This window comes from Eleginops maclovinus, chromosome 16, assembly GCF_036324505.1.
Source record: "Eleginops maclovinus isolate JMC-PN-2008 ecotype Puerto Natales chromosome 16, JC_Emac_rtc_rv5, whole genome shotgun sequence".
Classification (NCBI taxonomy): domain Eukaryota; kingdom Metazoa; phylum Chordata; class Actinopteri; order Perciformes; family Eleginopidae; genus Eleginops; species Eleginops maclovinus.
The window spans coordinates 7,496,758-7,515,686 of NC_086364.1; the positions used below are offsets into that span (position 1 = coordinate 7,496,758).

At 40.8% G+C, this 18,929-nt stretch overlaps 1 protein-coding gene across 1 annotated transcript; it reads left to right on the forward strand.

Moving 5' to 3' along the window:
* Positions 1 to 480: 480 nt before the first annotated feature.
* On the forward strand, positions 481 to 17,616 carry usp31 (ubiquitin specific peptidase 31). The gene is made up of 16 exons (XM_063904967.1): positions 481 to 1,643; positions 2,318 to 2,452; positions 2,842 to 2,936; positions 3,025 to 3,117; positions 3,567 to 3,702; positions 4,051 to 4,198; positions 4,295 to 4,475; positions 4,888 to 4,999; positions 5,222 to 5,316; positions 6,134 to 6,211; positions 8,307 to 8,436; positions 8,816 to 8,935; positions 9,509 to 9,734; positions 9,813 to 9,971; positions 10,545 to 10,697; positions 11,472 to 17,616. The coding sequence occupies exons 1-16, from the start codon at positions 1,119 to 1,121 to the stop codon at positions 12,956 to 12,958; spliced, it is 3,873 nt and encodes a 1,290-aa protein (XP_063761037.1). The 5' UTR covers positions 481 to 1,118; the 3' UTR covers positions 12,959 to 17,616.
* The last annotated feature ends 1,313 nt before the right edge of the window (positions 17,617 to 18,929 follow it).

Below are 18,929 nucleotides of genomic sequence, written 5' to 3' on the forward strand. Positions count from 1 at the left end.
ATGGCGATAAAAATGTCACACACTTTCTCTAATAACAGCAAAGAAGGACTCAATCTTTAGACTCATTGTGCCTCCCTCAGGAAGAAGAGTGAACTGACAAAGAGCAGTGGGACAAATGTCTTAATTCTTACATTTGTTGCTCATGCTGTTCATAATATATAAGAAAGATACATTTTCATTTGTCTTTTTAAACATGTAATTAAACGAATGTATTACAACAACACATATATCAACTACAGAAGTTTCAAAGTAATACATAAGTTAGGTTTCAGCCTATTCACCTCCATTTTTATCATGTATCTTAATGTACATTTTAATTATTGGTAAATCAAATGGATGGGGTGGTCTATTTACTTGACTAAAGATAATGTAATGCAATGCTGCTGCTCTTACTCCAGCCCAGCAGGTGGCGCTTCTGCAGAGGTAAACCAGCTCACCGGCTGCCAACACAAACAAGCAGAAGAAGAAAATCTAAAAGGATTCTGCTTGGGGTTTCTGTAGCTTAGCCCGAATGTGCCTCCAAATATGTGACAAATGTGAGGTTCACCACATTTAGGACACTCTCCTTACTTGAGCTGCAGTGACCAGCTGAGTATGGCGGAATATCAGTTCCTGTTGGACCTGAACATCTTGGCGGAAAAGGACTGTTACCGTTTCTGCTGCTCTTGTTGTTATTGTAGCTAGCGTTAGCGTTAGCTAATTAGCTAAGCAATCGCTCACAGCATAACCGATGTTGATTCATTGCTGCGGGGCAGTGAACCGCAACAAGAAGGTAACTCCGGAGCAAGTTTCAGACATCAACAACAGACCTTAGCAATGTTTATGATACACCTTTAAGTCATTATGTAATTTACTTTTGCCAGTCTTTTAGGTACAGTTGCAGTGCACGATATGTCAACGGTATTTGACAGATTGAACGGTTAAGTTACGGCTGCATGCTTTTGAAAAAATCATGGATTGAAATGATATTACCAGCTAAGGTCAGCTAACCCCTAACGCTGCCAGCAGCTAGTGCTGTCTGCACGTTTCGAGATGGAGCAGCAGATAGCAGCCAGTGACATGGCTCTAATTTTTCACAGCACATCCGTCTGAGTTGTAAAGCCAGTGAAAGAGAAATCATGTCTTGCAAAGCGGCAACCAAGGACAAGAAGTCGAGCTTCAGCAAGAAGCTGTTCCGGCGAGGCTCGGTGCGCTCTGTGGGCAGCTTCATGGGCAGATTCATCAGGACTCTCACCGCCTTATCACACTTTGGATCTGAAGTGCAAGCTGAAGATGACAAAGATGACGGGGGGTTCTCCACTTTTAAAGTTGGATGTAAGGATGTGCCCATGGAAGATGGTGACCTCGCGGGTTTGTTGTGTGGAGACAGAGTTCCTGGAGTGTCAGGTCTGAAAAACCACGGGAATACCTGCTTCATGAATGCCATCCTGCAGTGTCTCAGCAACACTGAACTCTTTGCCGAGTACCTGGTTCTGGAGCACTACAAAGGCGATGATCAAGAGGAGGACAAACCAAAGACAAATGGCTTACTTCTGCCCAAGAAGGGTCGCCTGGCCAAAGGAGAGGTGACGGAGCAGCTGTCAGGACTCATGCGGGCTCTGTGGACCTTTGAATACACCCCGCAGCATAGCAGGGATTTCAAGGTGAATTCATTACTTTTGCCCCTTCTGTAGAGTAAGTACTTTGCCAATGCATACTGCCAGACTTGGAATAAGTACTCAGATCCTGTGCTTAAGTACAAATAGAACTACCAGAGTGTAGGAATACTCTGTTACAAGTAAATATCCTGCATTCAAAATGTAAAACGTACTAAAGTAATGTCATCAAAATATACTTAAAGTACCACAAGTAAAAGTACTTCCTATGCAGATTGGCCCATTTCAGAATCATATGAAATATCTCTTATCATTGTAATCATTTCTGTATTAAGGTGTTTATCAAGCAGTATCAATGTAACTAAAGTCTTATTAAAGTGTTTATAGAAATATTGTTCAAGATCTGCAAAATAACTAAAGCTACTACATAAATCTAGTGCAGTAAAGGCACAATATTTACCTCTAAATTGTGGTGGAGTACAATTACAAAGTAGCATAAAATGGAAATACTCAAGTAATACCTCAGAATTGTACTGAAGAACAGTAGGCTACTTGAGTAAATCTACTTGGTTACTTTACACCACTGAATGCTGTCAATGCAATACATGTTCTGCATTATTAGAACCTCATATCTACCATATTTAAGTTTACTTCAGGATAAACAGTGCTTGTGGTTTTACCTCGCACACATCGTAATCACCGGACCATGCTGTTTGTTGCAGAATGCTGTGTCGAAAAATGCCATCCAGTTTAAGGGGAATTCTCAGCACGATGCCCAGGAGTTCCTGCTGTGGCTGCTGGACAGAGTGCACGAGGACCTAAACACAGTGAACCCTAACATCAGGCCTGCTATTAAGGTAAGTTTAGAAGACTTTGTGGCTTTTTTTTTTTTTACAGGCATAGTGTGGTGTTAAATTGAAAAACAGTGATTGCCTGTGGCACATTCCTCCTTATTTCTGTGCCATACAGCCCTTGGGACCAGCAAGTTGATTATAGTTATTCCAGTTGTTATTGAAAGACGGTTTTGCACGATAAGAGTGTGTTTATATTTTTCTGGTCACACTGAGAGATGAGCTGCTTTCACAGTCCTGCTAAGCTAGACCTGCCTGGTCTTGTTTCCCCTTGATTTCCATTAGCTAGTTGATAACAACAGAATAAATGACCTGCATTTAAACTACCTTTTTAACCCTGATACAGTTCTATTATTTTTCACTGACTAGTAATACCTGTTTGTTTTTTGGCCCAGCCACCTATAGAAGAAGACGATGAAAGCTTGGAGGGGCCCTCTCCTCCCCTGTCTGCTGGGTCCTTTGTGCAAGAACTGTTTCAGGCTCAGTACAGGTAGGCTTTACACCTAGTAAAACACGTTTTCTCCATAAGGCCACACTATCTTTCTGCTGTATTTAGGGTTTACGTTTTGTCCCGACAGATCATCCTTAACTTGCCCACATTGCCAAAAGCAGAGCAATACGTTTGATCCCTTCCTCTGCATCTCCTTACCGATCCCGCTGCCCCACACACGGTGAGTTACTTTCACGAGGCGTGATGCGCTCAGTTGACAGGTCCTCACATGTTCATAACTCCTTAATACTGGTTGATACCAAAATCCACATTACATAGCCCAAGAAAACCTTTCTCTATAAGGTTTTCAAAAAAGACTTGAATGTGATCATACCATACACGAGAACCTGAAGCAAATATTAGTATGTGTGGTTCCATAGAAGGAATGTAACTTGGTGAGTTAGGGCTGTGTGGGGGGTTGAGGGTGCAGGTGGAGCAGCAAACAGGTGTGGGAGAAGTTTGCACTTTCAAAACAGAGTGTTCATTTTAGGTGTGTATTCAGAACAGAAAAACAAACGGGGAAAATAAGCTAACGTTTTGTATATTTAATGTCAACATTGGTTTAAAGCTGCAGACGCTTGCTACCGTAGTACGTTACAGAGTATAATGTTTATTTGTGTTGTTTGCCAGGCCCTTGTATGTGACGGTGGTGTACCAGGGGAAGTACTCTCACTGCATGAGGATCGGAGTCGCCGTTCCCCTCAACAGCACGGTGTACCGCCTCAGAGAGGCTGTGTCACGTGAGACCAAGATCCCCATGGACCAGGTGCTATTCCTGTCTCTTATCAGCTCAGGGCCAGACACAGTGGGACTATATGTTACGGTCACACAATGGAAGCTAACTGTTTCTACACAGCTCTGCCTCTGAACAGTAGTTTGTCATAAAGCACTTTTTCATGTGACGTAATCAATACACAGAGAAAGATATTCTTAAACACAGTCATCCCTACGGCTGTGAAACCTGAGTGCTAATATTGATTAAATCTGGCAGTATGAAAATGCTACAGGAGTAAATAAAGGGTGAAGCAAGATAAGGAGGTATTTTCTGATGGCTATTTTTTTGTAAAAAAACCCCTCAAGAATGAACACTAATTTCCTTTAAATTCTCTTTCAGTTTGTTTTGACTGAAATGTACTATGACGGTTTTCATCGTTCGTTTTGTGATGACGACGATGATCTCGACATCATTCAAGAGAGCGATTCAATATTTGCCTTTGAGACACCCGAGACCTTCAAACTGGAAAACATACGCACAAAAAGAGGTAAATCACACTTCATATCTCTGCCATTATTCCGTTTTTTTTCACTTTAAATGAACTAAAAGGGATTTACCAAGACTTGTTTTTTATGTTTCACAGGAAGTCTTCTGGCAAACCTGAATCATAATAACCTAAAGTATGGGACAGAAATGAGCAGGACTCCGTCGTTCATGCAAGGAGCCATGACACCTTTAACTGCATCACCAAATAAAAACCTGGGGCCAGAGAAAATAATCCTCATGGTGTGTAACAGGGCGTGTACGGGACACCAAGGAAAGAGGTACAATCACAATACTCCTGAAATGTGTTTTTTTTTGCATTTTCTTGTCAACTATAAATGTTATAACACAAATTCAGGGCTGCCTGGCATGGAGAGTATATGCACAAAGGTTGTGCAGTATTACAATTAAAATATTACTTCTGATTAAACTGTTAACGTGTACTCGCCTCACCTTTCTGCTGCTTTCTGTATACTTCTTAAATACAACAAGTTGCATTTTAAATTAAAAACAAATCTAAGAAAATGACATGTTGGTTAAAAAAACAATTTATTTTGCAGCCCTAAGACATTCCCAGTCTTAATTGGTATTTTCCAAGAATGGCAGCGATGGGTAAATGGTGTGTTAGTGTTGTACAAACCTTTGTCGAGGAAATTATTGCAGCTAAAAGCTACGCACTTTATGTTGCTTCAGGTTCGGACTGCCTTTTGTACTGTACATGGAGCGCACTGTGACCTGGGACACTCTACAGAAAGAGATCCTGGAGAAAATGAGACATCTTCTGAGGCCTGGTGTCTTCATCCAGGTAGGAACAGGAAGAATATGTTTGTCTTTATATTAAATGCACTGTAAATGAATTCATGCTTCACACGGCAAGCTGTTGAAAAGTTGAATATGAAATATCAGCCTCCATAAAGATGGTAATCAGGGAAAATGAGACATCATTTTTAGGAATTAATGGCAATCCCTGAAGTTGTCTGATTTACATCTGGTTATTAAGCCAACAGTGATGTGTATGTGTGTATAGGTCGGACCTTTCAGTCTCCGGGTGGTTGGCGTTGTCGGCATCACTTACCTCCTTCCTCAAGATGAGCGACCACTGTGTCACCCCACTGTGGAAAGGTCAGTTCTGCTGCTTTATATTCCAACATCTGGGTTCTGCCTAACAGGTGTGTGAAACTGCATATAATGGTTAGTTTTCCCATTTGTGATTTCAACGTTTTGACATCTTGAAATGCCTACTGACATTATAATTAGTTTCCCTGGCGTTCCTGCTGTAGAGGTAGAACTTGTAATGTTACCGGGCAGACATGCACAGACATGCAATGTTGTTTTCTGCCTCTCAGATATGGAGATTTTCTGCTTTTACATCATGTAACTGACAGAATAAGACATTTAAAAACCTCTCACTTTGAAACTTAAATGGGACTTTTTATAAACCTGCTTTTGTGACAAGCCCGAACACAATTTTGACTTGTTTGTTAAAATTCCTGTTTACCATGTTTGACTTTTTGCCAACATCAGATTGCTTCAATAAAAAAAGTCACAGCTTCTTGCTCAATAGCGGTGCATGAATCAAAGTGAAAAGGTTGCTTCTGGTATGACCGCAGCTGATCAATACCTACTTTGGTGTGTCTCTATATGCCATCATCACACATTTCTAATATAACCACAGAAATATATTTCATCTTTTAACTCGTATGTTCTCTTTGAGAGTAACTACATGATTTAATTCACCAGATTAGATTAACCTACCCTCCTTCTAAAAGAACCCATGTTCAAACTGCAAATGATGTTATGCATGTGGATTAGACATGTATGGCACATGACAGAAAAATGATTCACAATACAGTACAGTTTAAAAAAAACTAAACCCATTTGTAATGTCAATTTCCTAAATGACTTCAAGTGTTTTTAACTCTTATTGTTTTCACTTCAGAGCATACAAGTCCTGTGGACAAGGGGGGCCCCCACATGTGAAGATTGTGGTAGAGTGGGACAAAGAGACCAAGGACTAGTGAGTGAAACATCTGAATATGTTCTGTGCTCTGTTTGTTTTCACCTACTGTTTGTTCTGCACAGAATGAAAAGGAGACAGGTGTTGAAATTTGTTTGCTGTTGTCGTCACCAACCAAATATTGGATTTCACAAAGCTAGACTGCATACACTAAATACACTTAAACGGCTGAGTTGAATACTCTATTCTGATTGGTCAATTCAGAACATGTGACAGGTTATTAATAGAGTAGTACTTTCTGCTGTAAAGCACTATAATGACCGTTGCTAAGGAGGATCAAGAGAGAGAAAGGAGAAGAGGTTAAAAAACGGAGCGCTGGACGTCAGATAAATCACCGGAAGAAGGCAGACAGGAAGTAAACACTAACAGGAACACGGGATTGGCTCTGCAGTGTTTAAGGACTTGTTAGTGGATCAGAAACTGTGAACAGACTTGAACAGTTACAGGAAACATCAATCAGTGCTGCCGTGGAACGGAGATTTATTTTTCTTTAAGAAATACGATCATTTTTGAGTTGATAAAATCATTTCAATTAATGTTAGGAGTCGAGTTGCTAGTTTGTTTAGTATCTGGCCGTGTAATAAGCGGGATAATGTGCAGTGAGTTGGTCATTATGGGGAAAAGAACACCCTTCTGGCTGATCAAGATCCCTCTTCTCGCCAGGCTCCGTGATCCCCCCGTCAGGTGTTTTTTTCCCCATAATGACCGCCTCGCTGCACATTCTCCCTTATTAAACCATAGTGTGATTTGAAATATGTTAAACCATTCCTTTTAATGACTTGCCATGTAGCATTAGTTAAATTCTCTGTTCTGCTTTTTGGTTTTTTCCCCTTACCTGTAGTGTTATATAGGTTTGTGTGCATGTAAATGGTCTACAAAGGCTAAAAACCCAAAGTGCCCTCCAGAGGGAGTTTTTCTCCCACACACTCCCCCCTCCTGCCTGAAACGCCTATATTGGACTCTTTTGTTTATTTCCAAAACATAATGACATCTATATGTTACACTCACACTTCTATTGGCTTGTGCTCCAACGCGTTGCATGTGATAGGTTAAGCGACGGGACAGCTCTAAGCGGTTGACCAATCAAAACCGGGCCAGCCAGCTATCCAATCAGATCAGACTGGGCTCTGGTTTCAGACAGAGGGTGAAAAGAGGTGCTGCAGCACAGGCAGTATGAGAAAAATAAAGACCTTTTTGAAAATGGAAGCATCATGTCACAGAAGAGGCACAAAATACAAATATGAAGCTGAAAATGAGCATAATAGGTCCCCTTTAACAGGCAGACATAGTAGTTTTTCCTTGTAATGTATTATTTAGAACGCACAATTGAGATAGTATAGACCATAGTATCATCTATTTGACCACAATTTATGACCTGTATGTATTTTAAGGCCCCACCTTTCTCTCACCATGATGTAACCGCTCATCTGCTTGTCAAACAACCATAAATAAGCATGCTCACACACCACTAACAGCACGTGTCAGTAAAGAGTACAGTTTTCGCAGTACAGGTTAGCCAACATCTGAGCAAACAAATGAGCTTAATTTGAAATGATTGTGGTTTTAAACCACAAGTAAACACCAGAGACTGTAGTTCCACCCACACAATCAACAACAGGTCTGCTCTAGTTTCCTCACTTAAGCTAATTACAATGTGCGGTTAACACACAAACGCACACACACACCACACCCCCTTTGCTGGTCAAATGAAAGCCACATCTTGATCATTAGTCTTGTAGATTCTCATCTTTCAGGCTGGCACTAAAGAAACATGCTTTGGCAAACATGTGGAGGAAAATCCCCGCAGGACATTAAATGAATATTCTTAAACCTGTATGTGATTCATGTTTATGTAGTGGTTTATCAGAGCTTTGTAATGCTGCTCCAAATCCAAAACTTTCAGCAAGCTTTTCTTATGTATGTAATGCCAGATATAAAATAAAAAGGACACACTTCATTACTGTAACGCGCTAAGCAATTAGATCAGCTGTCTTGAGATATTTAACAATCTAACTGCAGTCCAGAATGTTGACGCAGATCTTGCTCCCTCTCGTGACTCTGCTGAATGATTGGCCTGTGCTTCCTTTCCCTGCAGTCTGTTCGGACACACAGAGGAGGAGTATATCCCTGATGCTGAGAGTGTGTATCTGCACCGGGAACAGCACCATCAGCCGCAGGCCTGCAGCCTCGCTCAATGCCTACAGCTCTACACCAAGGAGGAGCAGGTAACATTTCAGCCTCACACACAGTTCATTACTGCACTGTCAGTAGTTTAACATTGGAAAAATAAATCCTGGATTTGCCCTGGCACATGTCAGTGGTGAGTATACTTTGAAGTATAGTCTCGCATGTGTCTCCTCCCCTCTGCTAAAGTTCCTAAAGCCTTTCACTGTGTGGTTTTTCTGTGTATTTGACTTCTAATGCTATGTTTGGAATAAACTGAGCACTGGCCTACAAATACAGTGTGGTTTGACTTGCCTAAGATTGCTCTGGAGGAGAATAAGGGGAAAAACTCCGGGCTTTATCCCGTGTGAGACCTATTTTATAAGCAGTGTGGTTGCAGCTTGTCCCTGATGGGTGTGTGCATGTGTGTGTGTGTTTCAGCTCGCCCCAGATGATGCCTGGCGCTGTCCCCACTGCAAGCAGCTGCAGCAGGGTCGCATTAAGCTCAGCCTGTGGACGCTGCCGGATGTGCTCATACTGCATCTCAAGAGGTTCAGACAGGTATTACAGCTCTAAGGAACAGACAAGAATCCAGATCTACTTTCTGAGAATCAACAATGGAATCACTCTTGTTTATATTTTAAATGTTCTTTTTAGTTCTATCTCAATTTTTGGATTTTAGTGCTCGGTATCAAATTTCTATATGTTTTGGTCGCAGGGATTGTTCCAAAAATGTGATCAGATATCTTGTATAAATAGAATTCTTGGATACTTATTATTTGACCAGATATTTCCTAATTTGAAACAGAAATATTAAGGCAAAGTTGCTGAGGGATGCTCGTGTTTAGACACCATTAAGATCAAAAAAGGTTTTGAAATTGCTCCTGAAATGCCGATATCATGTTGGCACCAATTTTAAAAACATTTTAAATATTAAGTCCGACTTGTGTGGTGTGTTTCTAAAAAGATTTATTTTCTGAAGCCTTCATCCTTTGTAGTGTTTACTAAATTAATCGTAAATGTAAGGAAAGAGCTGGCTAACATTCCAAATACCTCACTCGAGTAGCTACTTTATATTTTTAATGAAACCATAAGTAAGCTTTAAATGCTGATGTGTTTACCTGCCTGTTTCAGGAGGGGGACCGGCGGGTGAAGATGCAGAACATGGTGAAGTTCCCGCTCATGGGCATGGACATGGCACCTCACGTGGTGAAGAGGAGCCAGAGCAGCTGGAGTTTACCTTCCCATTGGTCACCATGGAGACGCCCATATGGCCTGGGCAGAAACCCCGATGACTACCTGTACGACCTGTACGCTGTGTGCAACCACCACGGGAACATGCATGGAGGCCACTACACAGGTAACGCAATAATCCCCTGCTCCAGTTCACAGTCGGGTGTGAGGACTGGACAGTTCTAACCCCCGTCTTCCCTCACAGCGCACTGTAAGAACTCCGTTGATGGTCAGTGGTACTGCTTTGATGACAGCGAGGTTTCCCCAGTACCTGATGATGACGTGTGTCAGCAGACGGCCTACATACTGTTCTACCAGCGGAGGACTGTCATTCCATCCTGGTCGGCCAACAGCTCTGTTGCTGGTCAGTTTGTACTTCCTACTGCCTATCTGATATCTGCTGTGTTTGGTTAAAACGCTCCAAATGGAGAGTCAAAAATGGGTCAGTTTTTAGCTGATCAGCCAAGATCAGTCTAGATTTTTTTTGTGCAGCATAAAGATTCCACGTCTGCAGCAAAGAAAGCAACATTCATACATCACACACATGTTGTTGGTATTGAATTTCTCCAGCTTGAGTGAAAAATAACTAGGGCTCACAGTTTTCTTACACCTGCAAGTCCTTAATAAGCGGGGAAGAAGCAAACGTAAAAACAAGGTTTTAACAACGAAAGGTGGAAACTGTTTTATTGCAATATTTGCATGAATAAAGCCGCTAAAGGTATACCACAGAAACACCATTTTGACAGAAGGTACCAATTAACCAATGTAAACAAATTGAAATAATGCCATACCATACTATGATTTGTATTTGCATATATGTACTACACACGTCAGACTGTATAATTAACTTTTTATATTTGGAAAATAACACCAAAATATGCCTTTTGTGGCCCTGAAATTTTAAACTAACTATAGTTTTCTTCTCTTGTTTCCTCAGGCTCCACCAGCTCCTCCCTGTGTGATCACTGGATCAACAGGTTACCTGGCAGTCGGCCGGCAAGCCTGGCCTCCGGAGCCTCGTCCAGACGCACCTCTCTGGCATCACTGGCTGAGTCTGTGGAATTCCCCGTGGAACGCAATGAAGATGATGGTGAGACAATGCTAATGTTTTTTTTGTATCAATGTTTTTTATATCTTCGATTTGGCAAGTGTCAGATTGCAACCTGTCTCCTGACACATATTTAACAACAAGTTCTAACAAACGCACACATTGTAATCGTTGTAGAAGCAAAACCACGTCCATCCACCCACCAGATGAAACTGGATTTTTTTTAATTCAGGAACCAAAATCCAATGTAATACAGATTGCTGGTGGCAAAATATCAGTTATAGGAAACAGGTTGAAAGAGACCGCTTTGCTTTCAAAGTCTGTGTCCTCCACCTTGAAATGAGCAACACAAAAACTCTGTAATGAGTCCAATACTCCTTCCACTGAGAATATTTCTGTTAGAATCCAAAGCTGTATTTATTTTATAAATCCTCTTTAGAGTCAGGACATACTGGTACTGTTTGGTATGAAAGGAGGAATATTGCAGGAAAAAGCAAAACGTGACTCAAAATGTGTCATAATTGTCTGAGCTTCATTCAGTGGAAAAATAAAGATGCTGGCTTTTGCTGCTGAGTGTGGTTAATATAAATGCAGGCTCAGTTTAATCCTCTAGAATACAGGCTCAGCAAAGTCTCCAGAAAAAGATGGCCAGGCAAACTGAAATTGAACTACATCTTTCTCAGAACACAGTATTCAAAGTGCATCCAAATAATGTACTCGTATACAAATGGTGTTGTAAGTTGGATTAATTGAGTGTTTTTTATCAGTATTGGAAGTCCAGTTGAGCATTTTTCAACCCTGCTATTTTGATTTTAGGGGGATTCTCTGTCCGCCCCTTTGTGCGGAGCATTCAGCGTCAGAGCCTGTCCTCCAGGTCTTCCATCGCTAGCCCTTTAGCCTTCAGCGATAGCGGGGTGAAGCCTTCCTGGTCTCTGGCTGCGAAGCTGCAAATGAGATCCAGCTCGCCCTCCCGTTTCTCTCTCGACTCGCGATGTTCCCCCCCTCTAGAGAGGATCGGAGAGGCGTGTGATGACAAAGTCTCCACGTCCTGTTTTGGCAGCTACAGCAGACACGAGCGCTACTTCGGCAGCAGGACTCCCCTTTCTATGATGGAGAGCAACTTCACCGACCAGGACAACAACAAGAGGTTCATCGACATGATGTACTGCAGGGCTCCCACTCCAGTGGAGAAGAAGAGCACCAAAAGCGAAGCAACTGAAAACAACAACCAGATTTCAGCTATAGACCAAAACATTCTTCCCGCCCAAGCTACTCCCTCCAAAGAGCAGAAACGTAAGAGCAGTATCGGGGGATTCACCTCAAAGGCAGAAAACACCGGCTCCATGAAGACTTCCAGCAAAGTGGAGCAAGAGAAAACCTCCAAGAAGCGTTTGTGCTCAACCAATAAGACCACCGCCGCTGAGACGTCTTCCAGCACTCCTGTGAAAGGCAAAAAGGCAAGCAATACTAAAGAAAAGAGTGTAAGCGCCAAGAAAAGCACCTCGACGCCCTGTGGGACTCCCTCCAAAACGAAGGTGGCGACTCAACCTCTCACACCACAGCGTAAGCCATCAGTCCGCTCCACGCCTCAGTCGTCCGCTTCTCCCTCTCCAACTGCAATGAAGAATTCCGCCCTCACAGAGAGCAGCTCCATGTGTAGCCGGAAAAGGCTGGTAGAGAGGAGCTTCAGCAGGGATTCAATGCACACCAGTCCTCTGGTGGACAGTCTCCGAGACAGCCTGGCAAGCCGCTCCTCGTTCTCTAAGAGTGGGGAAAGCAATCGGCCCGAGAGGAAATCTGTGCGGAGTTCCAGCAGCAGCTCTTCCGTCACCAGCCTGCGCTCGCCCAGCGTATCCGCCAGAGACCTGCAGCGCGGTAGCAAATCCGAGGAAAAAGGCCTGTCGTTCTTAAGGAGCGCCCTCCGACAAAGGGAAAGCCGCCGGTCGGCTGATTTGGGGAAAAGCACCCTGCTCGCTAAGAAGGCCTCAGAGAGAACGTGCAAGCAGAACGGACAAGCTAAGGACGGCGGCGGTGACGCGGGAAAGACGGGCGGCGCTAAGTCTCCACAGACGCCTACAGAGAATAAGGGAGGTGAGAAAAAGTCAGAAACAAAAGAGTCTTCCAGGCCCCCCAGCTCTCTCAGTCGCTCTCTATTGAACGTTGGCAAGTCCAAGTCTTCCACTTCTGAAATAAGTCTCAAGTCTCCCTCTAACGGAAAGAAACCTCTGGAAAGGATGGCATCTTCCCGCAAGCTGTCGTCAAGCATGCAATCTCCTGCACGTACAACAAAGAGGCCTCAATGATACATCCGTAGTTTTAAAATGAACACGATGCAGCTATTTTCTTTGTGCCTGAGTTAAACTGAGCACTGCGTGTATTTGTTAAGAGACACTTTTCTGATGTTATTGCTCCTGCACTCTGGCATCAGATACTGGCTTTGAGGTTTGAGTATCGGCAGTCAGCTGTAAGGAAAAAAAGAAAGCACTGTACATCATCTGCATGCCACCAGTTCTCGTTTTAAGGCAGTGTACATCCACTTTTTGTTAGGGTTGTGATGCGAGTGAGACAATCTGCCAGATGTTTTCTGGCTCGGCAGGTACATGAGCATGCCATTCAGCTGTACAGCACTACCTGTGTGATTGTACTGGAGGCTTATGACAGCTGTCTTTTGGAACGTTGAAATCCAATTATATTCCCTTCAGACCAAAACATATTTTTGAAACACTGCAAACATTACGTTTAGTTTGCTTGCAAAAAATCCTGCCGACAAAGTTCAAAATGTTTCGCCTTGTATGCACCAACGTTGCATATGTTGTCCTGTAGAGTAACGTCCTTTAGATTCAGATGGAAACATGACGGCTGTTGATGCTTAAACCTCATCCGCTCTGATTTCTAAGCATTTAATACAGAAGAATAACATCAGAAATCACCTCTGGACAAAAAAGAGTGATGCTCTCTCACACACACACACACACACACACAAAGGTTTCATTCCCAAATAATAGTGAATAAGCATTTCCAGTAATTCTTATTAATTGTGTTAAGCTGATGAAAGCTAACAAAAGGAAAAAGAATGTTGGTACTAATAAGTAATTCCACGTTCCATGATAGAAAATAACTCAAAACTTTTTACATTATGAACCGTGAAATGATCTATGAATTCAGAGGTGATGGCAGGCCCCGGACCACACATGGAAAAAAGATGTAAGATTGAGAAAAGGTACAAACTTTCAAAACAAGTCTTCCAATATTTTGAAACTTTATTTTTCTTTAATACTTTTTCTGATAGAAATGTATTTTATCAAACGTATCGGAGTTAACTCCTCAAAGGGACGGCGTGTTTTGGAATGAAACCCTTTAAAAAGTATATAAATGTACAGCTATTGATAAAGTATATAGTATATAATAACCCGTTTCTTCCCTTTCCATGAGCAAGATAAATAAGCGCCTTTCAAATATGTACATGGAAACAAGTGTAGCCATGGCAACATAGCAGTCTACTGTATGCATCACTGAGTAGGAATGTTGTATTGTTCGCACTTTGTATAGAAAGGTAGTTTCCTTTTACTTAATACAGTTCTATACACACACAAACACACACACTCTCTTAATGTACTTAGGGTTTGAATATGTTCGTATGATTTTTAAGACATATCGTAACGTAGTGTTGAATGGTGAAGGTTCATTCATCTCGATGTTCAGGGGTCACTTTACTCCACCCGGTGCTGTAGCAGACCAATGCTCCTCTGGCTCTGATGTTTCTTAAAGAGCATCTTTTAAAAAAAAAAATGCTAATGTTTAGAACTGTGACAACACACACTACAGTGAGCCAGAAACCTGTGGCAGCACTTATCATAACCTGTGGTACCTCATTGGAGAATGTCCTATTTTTCTTCACCAGAATATCCATAATGAGCAATTTCATTTCTATTGGCGCTGAGAGGTTCAAATACATATATTTAGGTGGAATTCTCTCAACTATCAGACACTGCATGGTACATTTCTATTGCAGTACAAGTGATTGAAACAGCAGCTGCCATGATGCTTTTGAACTCTCATAGCAGCATTACCCAACATGCAAACGCAATATCCATACATTAGACACCAGCATAGTGTATGTTTTAAACAAGTGAATGTGGTTATGCCATTAAAATCCAACCATTAGTAAGTTATACTTTGAACATTTAAGAGTTTACCTATAGATCTACATATTTCTCTCAACTTTTCTCTGTAGCACCTAAAAGGTTTACATTGGTTCTCAGATGGTTTCAGAGGGAATACCTCTCAGTTTGAATAGGCATGTATGTTATTTAAATGGCCCGGTGAAAAGCAGTAGCCTTGATGAGACTGCCTCTAAAATGTTGGGACATTAATATTGGTCAGGGGTTAGAGTTTGAGAGCATTGTTTTTTGGATTTCTCATGATATCAGAATTAGCTGTAAATTAACCCTAATGCAAGTTGAACACTACAAAACTAGCAACAACTCAAAACACAATCAAAGCACATTTGGCAGATGTAATAGCTTTATATATGACATTTTACCTAAAAATATCCCCATCATTATTGAATTTGATCTGTTCAGAATACTATCTGGTCCTTAGAAACACAAATACTACTGTGTTCAAACTGTCCTGGGCCATGGAGGTGACATACTGCTGATCACTGTGCTGGACTTCCTGTAGCTGCTCTTTTCTACTTAACATTGTAATCTATCAGGAACCTGTGCATGGCACTTTGGATCAAAGCAGGACACTTTAACGTCATTCTGGCTTTCACCGTTTTGTTTGCCTGTTTTAAAGTCTGTAATTAAGTATGGTGCATTATTAGAGCTGGATCATTACACTTTGTCCTTTCCGTCACTCGACAGTCATACTGTATATTGCTTGTAATATTTAAATAGGGGCCCGACCAAACTATACCTAATTGCTGCAGCCTGTTCCCTTGGTTTCCCACCTATCTTTGTTCGAGGGAACAATCCCATGTCCACAGTATCACTTGGGTCCGTTATGTCACAGGAACTATTTGTCATAAAGTCACACATGAAATGTTGTTATGAGTTGCTTCCAATCCAGAAAAAAACAGCTTTTTGTTGCTGTGGTTTTATTTTACTCGTAGTAGTAGAGCAATAATCCGATAATCATCATTCAGACTAAGAACAGTTTGATTTACCAAATGATGTAACATGGCTGACTCTCAAGAGCTCAAAAAGCCATTGAAGACCCAGACAAGTACTGCACATCACCCGAGTTATTTAAGTATCTCAAATCAATCTAAACACGTGCTGAAACAAGACTCGACATCTTTACCGAGCTGATTTTCATCTCATATTCCCTGCTGCAGATATTGTGTTTCTTCAATTTGTTGTCAATGTACAGAGTTGCGAAACATAAAGGAATGCAGTATTGCATGAAAACACTAATGCATGTATTTCATTAACTATGCAAGAGTCTGCAGCTGTGTAAAGTAGAGCGCAGAGCATGGCCGGTATATTCCATCGCTTTATTTGCACACCATTCCAATATTTAGAAATTGTAAATGACAGAATATCTCATCTGTACAGTTTTTAAAAAGATTCCACATCTATATAATGCCATCATTTCTTTACCCATTTTAATGTTTATATATTTTTACGCAGTATTTTATTTTGTAATTCTGCTGATCTGTGCTCTCTGGGTGCTCCTACCGAGCGGGTAGCTTACGGTCTTTTTTTATGTTGACAAGATGTAAAATAATTACTGTTGTACACCAGCAGAGACAACACTATGGATGCGATGATCAATATGTGGTGACTAACTAGCCTCATGTATGTATGTATTGTGAAATAGCCTTCCATTGATTCAGCGATAACAGTGTATGAACCCCTGTCCAAATGTTGTCAGCTGCATCAAAGATGTGGCCAGTCTCTAATATAAATGCAACTCAAATATATATATATAGCTAAATGCAATAAAGATAGTACATTTGTAGTTTTATATTGCAGTATGTTATGAACAATGACATTAACATGTTCAGTTAATACTTTTTATAGTATTAATGTCACGTCAATCATTGCAATCATGAGGTGATTTATTATTTTTGTGTTTAAAACAAGCAGTTTATCAGCAAATAAACCAGATCTGAACATGCATTAAAGCAGCGCCACTATTATTTCTGATGTTGAAATACATAAAGCAGAAGTTAAGTAAGATTCCTGCATTGAGTTATGTAAAAAGTTCCACTTAGGGACATTTTATGCTACATTTTTGTGTAATTTTACCGCTGAATCAGTCGCAATAACCACTCAAACTGAAATACCGACATCCTTCAATTGAGCCACAGATTCAGATTCTGCGAATACTGTAGGACGACAGCAATGCTGTCTCTTCCTTAGTATTAAAGCCCTCAGAATAACTTATATTGTTTTATCTGCTTTATTTTTAGGTCAGATAAATGACGGTTGTAAACTCTACAGACATATAATACTGAACGTTTTCAGAAGCCTTAAGCAGAGCAAATTGTAATCGACAGTTTGTGTTTTCTTGGGATGAAACCAAGGAGCTGTGTACTGAATGAATGTCTAATTTTAACCTTTTTTAAGCTAACAAAGAACACTTGTGCTGAATGCATCGCACATCTCCCCTCGACATTTGTCCTTAATTATGATTTTTTCAATGTATCATAAAACATTACATTTTTTATATGTATTCATGCTGTTTGCTGTAGTTCTTGTTGTACCACAATCATGACTCTTTTGCCTCTGTATTTTTCTTATTTCTTGTTGTATTTTTTAAGAAAATTGTTTTGACATTCAGTAGTTCATTAGACTGTGTCTTCCATGTTAATTTATTTCTCTTTTGTTATCATGTATGCACTTTTAATGTTTTTTTTAATTATTTCTCCAAAAGGACAAATGTGTATATACATTGTTGGTTTACCCATGCAAGTACAAAATGAAAAATCGAAATAAAAATGTCAACAGTTCTAGCAGTGTCTTGTTATTAAGCAATGTGTGTGTGTGTGTGTGTGTAGTTCTTCCTACACTAGAGGGAGCTTTCCTCTAACAAATCATCGCTCAGCATGACTCCACATGATATGTAGCTCTCAGATTCCTTTGGTTTATAGAGAGGCACTGATGCAGCATTAAAAAATAACTCGAGTGAAATGAATATTTAAGTTAAAGAGCTTTTTGTGTTACTATTTCTCAACTTCAGGTTGATTTTGTCAGAAAAATGTGTGATCATCTTGAGTTAGTAACTACTCAACTCTCCACACTCTAAAACGTGTTAATGTTCCCGTTGCTGTCAGATGTTGCTCTGCAGCAGCATGACACATTGTTGACGTGTTTTTAATTTTTTATGTTCAAAGATCACCCTTTCATCCCATTATCAAGAGTATGAGCACAACAAAATCCACTGTTCATTGCCTCTATGCTGCAGAAACTGTGCATTTTCTAGGCCTCAAGGCTTTGCAATAGATGAGCGCATCTACATTTTTGGGCAGGATTATTATTTCAAGCTTTTCCTGGCCACAGAGGATAGACGGTGCAGAGGCAAGCAGCTCAGTTTTAACAATAAGAGGATCGTCCACTTTTTTAAAACATGAATGTTTGATTAGTAATATTTTTAATAAACAGTCAGATTAGGAAATACAAGTAATCACGCCAGGGTCAGATAAAGAGTCCCTATGATGCTCATGTCCAGGTTCATATTTTTTATTTTCTGCCTCTCCTGTGACATGTTTGCATTCTTTAATGTTCAAAAACATCTTTATTTTTATCATAATGCCTGTGCTGCAGCACCTCTTTTTACCCTCTGTCTGAAACCAGAGTTTAATCAGATATTCAGTCGCGTTCAAAGAAAGGCGTAAACCAAATAACATCTTTTAGAACATATTTCATAACACTTCTTTGGCTAGGCAAATTACATAATTAAGCACATAGTAACATTTGATATATTGATTATGCTCACAAACATAAATTGATTATTCTCACAGTCAACCGCTTACATCTGTAATGCCCCTTGTCCTATCACATACAATGTGTTGGAGTGGTAGCCAATAGAAGCACGAATGTTACGTAGTGATGGCACTTTGTTGCGGAGGTAGACAAAGGACTCCAATGGAGGCATTTCAGGCAGGGGAGTGGGATTTGGGAGGGAAACACCCTCTGGAGGGAACTTTGGGATTTTAGCTTTTGCAGACCATTCATAAAAACCTGTATAACAACGACCGGGGCAGGAAAACCCCCAGAGCATAATAGGGTGGTTTTAAGGTATGTTATCAGCTGCCACTTTAAA